Source organism: Bos taurus, chromosome 12 (genome assembly GCF_002263795.3).
Source record: "Bos taurus isolate L1 Dominette 01449 registration number 42190680 breed Hereford chromosome 12, ARS-UCD2.0, whole genome shotgun sequence".
NCBI classification, from domain to species: domain Eukaryota; kingdom Metazoa; phylum Chordata; class Mammalia; order Artiodactyla; family Bovidae; genus Bos; species Bos taurus.
This window is the reverse complement of record NC_037339.1, coordinates 50,884,430-50,897,764: the sequence shown is the minus strand read 5'-3', so window position 1 is coordinate 50,897,764 and position 13,335 is coordinate 50,884,430. Positions and strand designations below refer to the sequence as shown.

Here is a 13,335-nt window from a genome sequence, read left to right as displayed (position 1 = left end):
AACAAAGTTTCTTGTTAAAATTTTTCAGGAAAAACAATATCACAATTACAGTTATAGTTTCACAGGTATACACGTGTCAAACTTGTCACTGTATAGTTTACATTTGTGCATTTTATTGTATATCAGGACGACAGAGAATGAGATGGCTGCATGGCATCATTGACTCGATAGACGTGAGTCTCAGTGAACTCCAGGAGTTGGTGATGGACAGGGAGGCCTGGCGTGCTGCGATTCATGGGGTCACAAAAATCGGACACGACTGAGCGACTGAACTGAACTGAACTGAAAGATACTAAAGGGAGAAGGAAATGGCAACCCACTCCAGTATTCTTGCCTGGAGAATCCAAGGAACAGGGGAGCGTGGTGGGCTGCCATCTATGGGGTCGCACAGAGTCAGACACGACTGAAGCAACTTAGTAGCAGCAGCAAAGATGCTAAAAATAAAACTTAGTATCAGAAAAGCCACACACTGAAACATAATTAAAAGTCTTGGAAGGCTGACAAACAGATACACAGAGAAGAAAAGGAAACACTCCTTAAATGCATCAAGCAAGTTTATTTACAAATGCAATTGTACAGAAAGGCTCACTAGTTTCTGAAGAAAACTTCTGGCATACAAACCATGATAATTTTCATGAATGAAAAGCAGCAGCTTTCTACTGAGAACTGCTTAGCAACAATTCTGGTGAAGAAAATAAAGCTCCCCTCATCAAGCAAATAAAATGTTACATAAGCTACAAAAAAAAATTAACCATAATATTACATAAATGCAAAGAAGGATACGCAAAGCAAATTTAGGAGTGGATTTTAGTGAAATTTTCCATATGGCTCTGCATTAATTTAGTATATTTTATAATAAACAGAGCAAATGCAATTACATATTTATATTAACTATTTCAAATAATGTTTCAGAGTTTAAAAAAAAAAACAATAAAATAACCCTCTTCATAACACCGCTAGAAAGTCAATCAGATCCTTATCAGCCTCAAAAAAAATTTTTTTTTGAAGTTCTTGTTTTTTCCTGTGCTCTTATGATACTGAATTCAAAAAGGAAATACTGCACTTTTTGCCACACATCATTACCATCTTATAAATAAACAACAAAAATACAGGTTCTACCAAGACTATAATGCTCTGATGTAATCTAAAGAGGTCAGAAAAAGTGTTATTCTTTTTAAAAAAACAGAGCAAAAGGATGTTACAACATGTATTTATATATCTATATCAGCGGCAACCACCTCTTCTTCTATCTGCAACAGGGCTTTCGGGTGGAGGCTGACATCACATGGCGGTTGGCCGTCCAGCTGATCAGGCAAGGAGAGAAGAAAGAAAAGCACTTAGATTCAGAAACACTCGAATATTGCCACCGGGATTCATGGTAGGAATGGCTCAGAGAATGACCCCATGAGGTAGAAAGAATAACTCTGTTACTCACTTAGGATAAAGCTAGGCAAACCCACAAAGTCTGGGTTAGCAAGTCTTTTCTTTGCAAAAATGGGAGTAAAAATTAACTGCGGATACAGAAACAAGTTACACTCAACTCTCTGTTATTTGTCCTGGAGGAGAGAAAAGGCATGGGCAGTTTTTCCATGTTGATTCCAAAAATCAATTATATTTGGCTTTGGAATTTGGACTAGAGAGAGAAAAGCTCACACACATACACACACTCCCCCCATTTCATGCCCAGCCTTGACAGTCTCCAGCCTCAGTGCTGGCATCCAGGAATGGCCTGAACCAATGGCAAAAGGAGGCTCAAAACACACTGACAGATAAGAGAGAGTTGACTGAGCTGACGCCACTTCCAAAGCACTCGTCACAGAAAGGCCATATAAATACCTCAGAGCTCAAAAGCATATGGTTTTGCTGATACACTTGTAACCAAGACCCTTTCACAATAAGGAAGAAACACATGTTACCAGCATCAAGGCTCAAAATATGAAAAGGAGGAATGGTTGTCTTTATGTAGCTATAAACAACAGGCGATCCAATTACACTATCCTATATTTTATAGCACACTTACAGGCAAAAACATGCTTCGACACAAAATAGCATGTGAAGTTTTTTAAAAACCCAGTTTTTTCAAAAATGACACTGAAAGACTATGCAATCAGAATTAATGCTCTTTTTAAACTATTGTATATGTTGATAGGATATGATTATATAGTAACAAACATACACTGACTATTCTTTATTATCCTTTTAAACCACAGTCTTTAAGTTGGTCATATTCTAAATCACATAATCAGACCCACACTGGTAAATAATAGAAATCAGCTAAAACTATGAGGGGGCCAATCCTTAGCCAAGCAACAGATGAGAGACTGTAGAGAAGATTCATTTTAACCGACTTGATTTGTAGTCTTGAGTCTAGAAGCTTCTCTAGACTCTGAGCAGACTAAACTACACTAAACATTGTCCTGACTCCCCAGTCCACATCCGTCTCCAGGTCCTCGGCCCCACACCCAACCCTGTGGAGCTGGAACCTGAGAACTGACCCATTGATCCACTCACTGGACCCTCTTTGAGGGCGATATAGTGAGATTCCTAAAGCCTGGAGCTCTAGGGCAGAGAGCTTGAAGGGGAGCTGGAAGGGGAGCTGGTCGTAGGTTCAGCGAAGTACATGGGAACCCGTGCTCTCTGTAAAAGATAAGAAATTTTCTCCCTGATTTGCTCTCTTACATTTGAATCTGAGATAGCAGTCGTTGCAGTACAGTTGGTTGTTTCGGATTCTGACTTCGGCTCCTGAGGAAGAGCCTCCGAGGTCACACTCGCAGGCCACACACTGAGAGAGAAACAAAAACAACAGGAAACACCCACACTTAGCTCAAGAACCCCTGGGACACTCCCAGAAGGAAAAAAAAATGAGCAAAATAAAATGCAGTTTCTAAGCTCTTAGAGACATTTCAGCAAAGAGGGGAAAAAAAAGGCCAAAAGATAATGAGGTTAAAATGAAGCCTGCGGATGAGACATTAAAGAATTCATAAAGCCAATTTTAAGAGCCAAGATTTCATTCTAACTATACCAAAAGAATAGAAATGATTCGCTGATTGGCTTAAAGAAGCTAACGCTTCCTTTCTCCCGGGGGCATGGACAGGCTAAAGCACCACGGGAAGGAACTGGCCAAGGGCAAGAAGACTAGGTTTCTGGCTCTCTGCCCTGGAGTGGGCCATGCGGGCATCCCCATGAGTGTTCACACATGGTGCTTTCCCAAAATACCCATGGTTGGGTAGTTTGGCTCCACATGCTCAAACACTAATGACTTTGACTCATTCTGTTATGCCAGGAAACAACCCGAGCCAGAGTCAGACAAGCTTAAAACAAGTTGAGCTCTGCAGGACTCCAGGATCAACAACCAGAAGTTCTCTCTCTGGCCCAACACAAGTTCAAGAATCAAATAGCTGTGTCTCTAAAGACAGATACTGCAAAATAAGGCAGTTATATAGCCTTACTTCTTTCTTATGTGTAAGAACGCCTTAGCTGCAACTGTAAAAAAATTTACAATGTAATTTCTTTCACACTCTCCCTATTCAAAGCTAGGTTTCTGGACACTTATAATTTATATCCCCATGCTGTTAATAACCATAGCAGCATGTTAGACGAAGCATTTACGCACTGTAAACTTTACTTATAGAATCTTAGATTGGAGATAGGAAGCGCATGGTGCCTCCAGGGTCAAGGTCTGAGAAGGCAGCAGCAGCAGGAAGCCATTTGTGATTCCAAGTGCAGCGTAGACCGATGGAGGCAGCACCTAGCTTGTTAGTGGCGGGTCCACACCCAGCGCCCAAAGAAGCCATGCGCTCTCCAAGCAAAGCGTTGCAGGCCTGCAGGCTATTTGGCTTAGTCTCACCTTAAAACAATGCAAATGATAACAAAGACCCAGGGACTCGATGATCATGGCGGCTCCTTTGCCCAGAATGTTATGACAGCAGGAGCACACGCGCTTCCCACTGACCGACCTAGACGCAGGACGAGAACGGAAGGGGGCTTTCATCCGTTTCAAACCTCTCATCTGAAGATCACATTCTGGTATTAACATGAACCATTATGGCTTGATTATACTGTACCTTGAAGGATCTCCACAATGGTTCTGGTACCCTTGACATCTAGTTAACAGAAATGAATGATTTCTGTGTCATCGGTCCATTCTGCTATCGCCTTTAGGCCACATCTGTACTCGGCAAGGTTCTCATGCCCTTCTAATCCAGCCAACATCTTCTTGCCAGGTAAAGCCACCCAAGCACATCCCTTATCATGTTCTTTGCTTATTGCCACTAAAAGAGCATCCCCAGCTACTTCCACACCCTTATTTTGTCAACCTCCTTCTCATTCACCCAATAACCTAGTTACACAGAAGCATTTCCTTAGAGCTTTCCTTAATGCCTCTGGCTTACTGGACTGCTTCTGAGAAGAATGACGTGAAAACTACTACAGCTGGCATTCAGATAGGCGTGGCAAGTCTCTACTTTGCTTTGTTTACAAGTCTCATCTCCTCTCCCTGACGGGAAGGTGAAGGCTACTTCTTATCTTTGCATCCCACAGGATGGGCACAGCACTTCAGTGTCACTGCAAAAGGCATTGCTGTTGAATGTCCCATGTTAAGAGCACCTTGTGCTCTACAGAGAGACCTTTTCAGGGCAGAGAAGCCCATAGCCCTGTCTCCTTTCTGCTTTCCAAGGGCAGGATTCTCAGTAAGTAAACAGGTACTCTCTCTCTCCTTTGCCTTCCCCTGATTCTATTCTTAACTCCAAATTTACCATGAATCCTCATCGCTCCTTCCCTCAATTCAAACTCTGAGACACATTTTAGCTGGAATAAAAATATCTTCTCTGAATGAAATCCTTTAGTTGATAGCTTAAAAAAAAATCTCAATATTAATCATTGTGTTTCTACTTTGCAGTATTTCATCAGCATTACAGGCTGGGAGAACTCCCTTCAGGTCTCAGCAGAAACACTGCTAGATGTGGTTTCATGAAGCATCAGGGTTTGTGGAGAAGCCACACAGACCTAAAACCCCAACACATGTTGATGTCTGAGCTCTACTCCGTATCAAAAAACAAGACCCACCACTCTAACGCTCATAGTTCCCACAGCATATGACCTGCAGAATTCAGTTGATGTGATCTCAGCAAGATGCTGACCAGCCAGATAAGAGACAAGCAATGGTTTTGGAAATCAAAAGCCCCAAATGCAATAAATAACTTGAGAATTTTTAAAGCCAGTTTGCTCAAAGTTCCACAGATGATGGGGCTGGGTTACAATGTCCTTTACACTCAGTCCCTATAAAATGAGTGTATATTACAGTCTCATTAAAATAGTCCAACATTTTACAGTACTGCTTTTACTCATCACTTTGCCATGCATTCACGAGCTACTGTACGTTTTTATGATTCCACAGCTGAGAACTATTTAGGTCTGTCTGCATTTGAGATACTGACCACAGGCCCAAGTAAATGAGACAGTGGCAGAGTCATAACATTTTTAAAGGCCTCCATGGCTTCATAAGACATCCATAAATACCCTTGGGTTGCCATGGAAAGACATTAAGGAAGCCTTCTGAATTGATCTGGGAAAGGAACACTAAATTTGACACATTCAAAAAGCCTTGTTTTTCTTTTTCATTGGAAAGCTTGGACAAGATCTGGGGAAATTTTTAATGAAAACTATCCCTTGGGTCTAAAGAAAGAAAAAGGAAAACCCTAAGGGCCTCACCTGTTGCGTGGCTGGGAGCCTGGCTGCGGAGCCGCGGGGGAATGGCTACGTGGTATGGGGGACGGGGTGGTGGTCTTCACAGAACCAGCTGAGGGAGGGGGGACGCTGGAGGAGGGGTTCCGCATGTAGGCACGGTTTGATGTGGACAACAGCTGAGGTGGGGGGCGACTGAAGTCTTGGACGGAGGAAGAGGCATAGACTCCTGACGGCTGACTGAGCCACGGGGACTGTCGCCAAGAATTGGTTCTTGGGGAATCCAGGTTATCTAGAGATTCACCTCTGAAACACAGAAAGGATTCATCAGTTTATCAGTGGTGGAAATACTAAACAAAAGTAGCTTCAGTATTCATTTATCCCTGATACCTCTGCTTAGTTCATCCTCTCATCTGAATTAATTTCTATCTATATATTTTCCTTGAAGTTGCAAATACCAGGTTTCCACACTTTGTGAACACCATTTTCATAATTCCAATCTAACCATTATCTTATTATAAACAGAGGCTTCATTTTTTTAAAATTCATTATTCAAGGGAGCACTAAGCATGTCATTTAAATGCCTGAATCACACATCAGAACTCCACATCCAGCCTTGCAGCCTACTAGCCATGTGATTTTGTCCGCGTGCATTCCTTCCTCAAGCCACAGCTTCTTTGTGGAAAAGCAGAATTACCATTCCTGCCTCAAGACATTCTTCCCAGATGAAGTGAGATGATATAGACAAAGTGCCTGCCAAGTGTCTGCCACTAATCAGTGCTCCGTGACAAGTGCCCAATGACATTGGTTCTGCTTCTCTTTCTCTCACAAAATCTTAAGTAAAAGAAACGATGACATCTCTTTCATCCAAAGTAGCCAGCACGCCTAGAAATTAAATATCTGCACCTCAATACAGAAAGGGAAATCATTCCAAAGATGCCTCACACCTTCTCATAATCCCAGGCAGACAAATAGGCTCTTTGTTGACACTGGAACTGCGCTGTCGGATCCAGCTGTTGTCATCATAAAGAGAAGTTCTCTTCCTCATTTCTTGGAGGATTTGCTGTCTCTCCAACTCCGCTCCTGATGGCGCTGGTTCCTTCTTCGAGCTCTTCTGTGATGAGCTACTGTTCCCACTTCGGTCTGCATATCTATTGCTTCCTAAATTAAAAATATCGAAAGCTGCAGGATTAGTGCATTAAAAACAAGGATAGTAATTAAATCTCCAAATACAGTGGAACCAAAAAAAGAATGAGACAGTGGGCACACAGGCTCACATTATCAATTCTCAATGAGACTGCTGCCTCAGAAGATAAAGCAAGTCTCTCCTGTCCCTGGAAATTCCAATTCCAGTCCCAGAGGCATACCAGGGGGACACTCGAGAAAACTAAGGAGCTGCCTAAAAAGGAGACAACTGGTATTGATTGCAGCAGTATTAAATGACAAACTGCTCATCCACAAAGTTTCTCTTCCATTATTTCCTTCCTTGCTAAATTAAAATCAGTCAAGCATCTGCTCATTGAATGCTTGCTGTGATAACTCTGCAAGGGAACAGGGATTTCTATTCTTTCAAAAAATATACACTCACCCTGGGAAGAAAGCCAGACACAAAGGCATATACCTCCAGCTGACAAGGGGCTTCCCTAGTAGCTCAGATGGTAAAGAATCTGCCTGCAATGTGGGAGAACTGGGTTTGATCCCTGGGTTGAAAAGATCTCCTGGAGAAGGGAACGGCTACCCACCCCATTATTCTGGCCTGGAGAACTCCAGGATTATATAGTTCATGGAGTCGCAAAGAGTGGGACACGACCGAGCAACTTTCACTTTCTTTTCTTTCCAGCTGACATGGTGCAAGTCATGGTGTTAAGTCACAGAACAAGTCATGACCAGACCGTAGGAATGACAGCATACTCAATCACTGAAATGGCTTTTGTGAAACTGAAAAATAGCCAAGTAATCCAAATGATGGCTAAGGAATGTTATCAGACTTGTATCTCTTTTAAGAGAACTTACAGAATGGTAGTTTGGATGTTGAATTTACGAATGACAATTAAGTCAGGTTTTATCCTAAAGGTTTTGTCTCCTTAGATTTGCTGATGAATTCCTGACTTGAGTAAAACATCCATAATTTTGAGGGAACTTCCCCGTTTTAATTTGGATTAGGAAATTTCACCTAAGGATTTTTCATTTGCTCTCCAGATTCATGGCTATTGTCTTTCTTTCAAAATTCACACTGCCATAGTTCATCTTCCAGGAAGCAATGAGCAAGGCCACCAAAAATTTCTTATACACATCTATGTTTACATTGGTACATACACACATCTTATCAATTTGGTCAGATTTAGAATAAAATGTTTCCTATTTTAAAGATGCCATACTGGAATAACCAAGTTTTCCAACAAAATATTTGATAATGTCTACTGTGTGCTATTCAAGGGAGGAAATATATGTACAAAAATAGCCAGATCAATAATACAAGTCACAAATATTAAGACTATTTCCAAGAGTCACACTTGTTATTACTAACAGGTCATGTGTTTACTTTCAAATGAGAATATGATCACTGTATGTTAAAAATGTTTCATGGCAGATGGAAGTACTTAAACTATTATTTTAATGGTGACCTCAGGGCACAGTTGGGGAGAAGAAACTGGAAATCCAAACAGGTAAGACCAGAGGAACCAGATCAGAAAGCATCTGATAAGTTGGAAAATGAGAGAATAGTTTGGTTATATTTAAGGGACCCTTATGGAGAAAACAACAAAATAGGCCAAAGAGTTAAACTAGGACCAGATAAGGAAAGGTTCCCTGTGTTAAGGGAAAGGGGGTGATCATGAAACCTACTAGAAACTATAAATTCTACAAGCTTTAACTCGAGGTTTTTGTAAACTAGCTGCCATCAGACCACTGGGGCCTGTGGATATTGTTTGGCTCACAGAGGGTTATACAATTTTTTAAATTCCTGGTCAAACTTCCTTAAAATAAAAATTCAGACTTTTTTTTTATTTCTGTTTTTCAATAGAAAGAGTTGGCAATCCCAAGTCTGTATCTCCCCACAAGGCAGTGACACACTGGAACTGGGGAGTAGTCTTCCACTTAAACGGGCGTGTCCACCGAGTCCACCTCAATCTTCAGCTGGATCTTCAGTCATTTACATAACTGACCAGCACCTCCCTAACTCAAAGCCTGGTATGCAAACTCTGCTTCCAATGGTATTTCTGATTAGTTTTCTTCCCTTAGTTACATAACCTCAGTTATCTATGGTCCAGAAATTCACTTTATACTAAAAATATCAGGTTTCAAATTGCTTTTGCCAAGTTAGTGAAATCATCATTTTGAATTTTTTGCTACCTTGTCGTTTACATGTCCAGTTTCAGGTTTATATACAATTTCCCTGGTCCTCTGCAGAAAACTACTGTCCCAATTCTTTGGCAGCAAAATAAAATCCACTATACCACACGGTATTAGCATCACTTTGCAAATTTTTCACATAATTTCTAAGCTATCTATAATCATTTTAATCTTGCAGTACTCCTTCTATTATAAAGTCAAGCCAAAATAAGCACAAGATAATTCTGCTCTGATATGTAAATGCTAAAAATCCGTAGTATTTCAAATATGTAATCTTAATGAACCTGAAATGTCTTGACCTTAAAAATAGTAATCATAGGGTGTGATAGCATAGTTAAGCAACCATGCTGAAGAATTTTGAAAAAAATTCACATTTACCATTTTTATTTGTGGGGAAATCGTCCAATTCAGTAGTAGATCTGGATTTATTCCTAAAACATAGAACACATTACATATATCTCATGAAGAACAGTCTTTTCGTATTTATGAAGTAAAAAAAGATTATATTTAAAGCAGTTGATTTATTTTCCATGCCTGTTGAGAGCCATATTTATTTTCATAAATAAATTTTTCACGTTGGAAAATGAAGGAAATTTTCATGTTGTACAGACTAGCAGAAAACGGTGACATCTCTAAAGAGAAAAGAGCATGATGCTAGAAACAGACAGAAGCATGTGACAATCCTCTCAGTTTGATGACAATGAAATCCTATGACTTTTTCAAATGACTTGAATACTCTGACCCTCTTCTCTACCAGATATCAATCTTACCAGGCTATATGAAGCATCTATTATCAGACAGCCTAACATCAGACTGAAAATGTTTCCTCCATGCTCCCAAGGGTTAGGAAGTCAACTTAGGGGCCTTAGGGTCCTACTCTGACACAGTAACTCCTCAAATGCCATCCTAGCATTCCAAAGAGGTGCTGGAGCACACTGGCATAGGCAACTTCTGAAATGGCCTGATTCTGTGATGGTAAACTTGGGTCTATATATCAATACATGCTCATCTCATTTTCCCTTTCTGGGCACAATTTCAAATATTAGTAATAACAAATAATAATATATCATGTGCATTATCATATATATATGCACATTTATAACATATTAATATAGCACATAATTACATGCAACACAAAATGTATCATAACTGTTAGCAACATTCATGAATGGTTTCATTTGTATTAACATAGGAGAAAATGCTTTTAATGCATGATGTCTAAGCTATACTCCTTAATGCCTCTAGGGCATGCTTTATCACAACTGCCTATAATATTTCATATTTTCTGGGATTCCTTAAGTTTCCTTTCTCAGCAATCTAATTATTTTCTCAAGGTAATGAGCTACATACATGAGGCTTATTTAAATATATAAGTAAATCATATCTTTAAAAAAAGACAGATACACATTTTAATGATCTAGAGTTATTCAGAAACAATGACTGTAAATAAGGTCATCCATCACTAGAAATTTTTTCTAGCTTAATGTCAGCTCATTACTACTTTTATGTATATTCCTTTTCTTTTCCCTTTCTAGTCTTGAGTCCTGTTCAGTCATCTTGATTGCCTATAGAGATGAGTCTTCCCCTATCTCTAAGATAAACTTGCTAAAGAAATTTTAGCTGCAAAAACACAAATTAATAGTCATATAATGGATAAATACAGACTTTTCAGAAGTCCTAAGTGATTTCGAGTGCAAAGCATTTTTAAAATTACTTTAAAATGTCAAATTTAATGTTTTAGGAAATGTATAACTTTTCAGGTATCTGAAATCCGATCTTCATTCCCTGAAACTGACCAGTAGTTCTCATCAAACAAAGAAAAAGTCTTCAAGGTTCATTTTAGATGTCTGAATGGAACGTTCAGTAAACTCAAACTATTGCTTATAACTCCTTTAAAATAAAGCTTCAGGTAGATTGCAAAAACAAACACACTTTTTCTGTGTCCCTTCCACTAGCATTGTGGCTCTTCCCACAAAGAGGTAGGGTTCTTCTCTTCTCCATGAACTTGGGCTGGGCTTGTGACTTTAGGTAACAAAATGTGGCAGAGCAATGGTGTGCCAGGTCAGATCTTAGACTACAAACTGCCTTGCATACTTCCTCTCTTTAATTCTCTCTCTTTTCTTTGTCTAGCCACATGTGGAGGAGACTGCACTGGCTTGCTGGATGTTGAAAGACATATGGCCCAGTTGCTCTCATTGCCCCTGCTGACAGCCAGTCAACCCCCAAAGCAGAATTGCTTAGTAAACTGGTGGTAGATACACTAAGAATCCAGTCAACTAAAAGAACCAGCGACTAAGTCTAGTCCAAAATGCTGACCACAAAATCATAATCACGTCATTAAGTTCAGCGGTAGTTGGTTACACAGCAAAAGCCAATTGATACAAAGATCAATCAGTAGAATATCTCTGTATCCCATAAAAGAGCAAGTGTTAACTCAGTCCTACAAAACCTTACACAAGCCCTCAGATATTCATCTGAAGTCAATTACTCCCACCAAATTATAATTGAAGTTCTACACACCTGTCACTAGGAAGCAACCCTGAAGATTCTTCTTCTCTCTTTGGTATGTCATAGGAATCAATAGGCCTAAAAGATGGAAACAGAGTTTATGGTTCAAAATGTTAGAATTTAATGCCTTCTCAGAGTTTAAGAAATGAATATCAAAATAATGTTATTATAGCCTCTTTCTCAGAATAGACCATTCTCAGAATGGTCTCTGAGTTGAAAACTAAACAAACAGAAGTATTTTAATCCATCTCTACAAAAAACAGAGACCCACTACCATCAATAGACATTTGCAATTAATTCATCCTGCAAACATACACTGATTGCCTGCTATGTTTCAGTACTATTCCAGGACTGGGCTGGTAAACAAAACACACTTATTGGCCTCTTAATACATTTTAGTGGGATAGGCAGGTCAACAGATGAGTAAATAAATGCATAATGTAAAGCAGGCAAGTGCATAACTGGAGAGACGGGGTGAGGGAAGAGGCTTGTATGTCAGGTGAGGTATTCTCCAAAGTCTGACAAGGTGACATAGGAGTAGAGACTTAAAGAAAATGACTGAGCTACACAAGCATGTAAGGGAAGCCTTCTCCAGATACAGGGACTAGAAAATGTGAAAGTCTCAGGGCAGAATAAATAGGACATTTTTATGGAGGGAAAAGGAGGCCCGTGTGACTGCAAGCGACCAAGTGAGGTGAAGAGTGGTCGGAAGCTGGGTAGACCAGAAAGCCAAGATGCAGCTCACCCAAGCTACCTGGGCTTTGGTAAGGACTTTGGATGATGTTGTAATATGGCAGGGAGCAACAGGAGAACTCGGAGCAGGAAGTCAGGTGACAAGCTCAGACTGACGATGGAAAGGGTTCACTCTGCATGGGTTCCCCTGCATAGAGGATGGACGGTGGGGAGCAAGAGGACCAAGTAGGTGCCTCTGAAGTAGGGAATGGATATGGCTGTATCCGTTCAACTAAGCCAAGACAATTGAAAAACCACACGTGCCCTCTGGCCGTGGAGACAGACCTTCTGTACTGGTATATTTTGATGGAAGTTTCCCTCTCTTTCTCTGCCTGGTGCTTCTGCTCTTCCACTTCACGCCGCTTCTGTTGCTGCTCTTCCTGATACTGCTGCTCCTTCAACTTCCTCTCTCTCTCAAGAGTGAGTTGTTCCTGCAGCTTCTTCCTTTGGTCCTCATTCGCATCTTCCTCCTGCTGCTGGTGCCTCATCTTTTCCTCTGCCCGGGTTCCTTCTTTGTCAGGAGACTTGGACTCCTCACCCCTGGTGGCCAGGGCAGGCTCCCGGGCCGTCAGAGAAATGCTGTTTGAGTTCAGGACCATCAGTTCCTACATGACCAGGGAGAAGAGAAACCCGTCTAAATCTGTGCATTTCTATCATTCCACAAAGACATGTCTATATTCAGTTTTAAATGATACTTATTGTAGTTGGCCCAGAATTCCACTTGAAATAATATATATAGTTTTAGAGCTCATTCACATTGATGTATGGAAGAAACCAAGACCAATAATATGCTCTAATTAAAAATGCTCTAAAAAGATAAAAAAAAAAAAAAAAAAACAGTTTTATCACAGACAAAATCACATGTGGGGAGTGGAACTGTAACACAGAAGAGGAAGATGCACTTAAAGCCTACTGATAGGATTGCTTAGTGACATAGCAGAGCAACTAGAAGAAAGGCTGAAACATCAAAGCAAAATTGTGGAAACCACAGCCTGGTACATTGAGAGAGCAACATAAGTGAAAGTGTGACCAAAGCCATGTGAAACGGGGTAGTTCCATTTT

The 13,335-nt window shown here is 40.4% G+C and overlaps 1 protein-coding gene across 21 annotated transcripts in view; it reads right to left on the bottom strand.

Annotated features, from left to right (window-relative positions):
• Window positions 1–536: 536 nt before the first annotated feature.
• Window positions 537–13,335, bottom strand: part of LMO7 (LIM domain 7) — a 220,116-nt gene continuing 207,317 nt past the window's right edge. For 20 of the 21 annotated variants that reach the window (XM_005213851.5, XM_059892261.1, XM_005213864.5 and 17 more), the window contains 8 exons: window positions 12,559–12,878; window positions 11,554–11,619; window positions 9,412–9,464; window positions 6,630–6,843; window positions 5,710–5,988; window positions 3,848–3,956; window positions 2,680–2,782; window positions 537–1,304 (listed from right to left, as the gene is read on the bottom strand). In XM_005213851.5, coding sequence (XP_005213908.1) covers window positions 1,282–1,304; window positions 2,680–2,782; window positions 3,848–3,956; window positions 5,710–5,988; window positions 6,630–6,843; window positions 9,412–9,464; window positions 11,554–11,619; window positions 12,559–12,878 — 1,167 coding nt within the window. In that variant the 3' untranslated portion in view covers window positions 537–1,281. The remainder of the gene's footprint in view (window positions 1,305–2,679; window positions 2,783–3,847; window positions 3,957–5,709; window positions 5,989–6,629; window positions 6,844–9,411; window positions 9,465–11,553; window positions 11,620–12,558; window positions 12,879–13,335) is intronic. The other variant, XM_059892262.1, reaches the window with a different exon arrangement.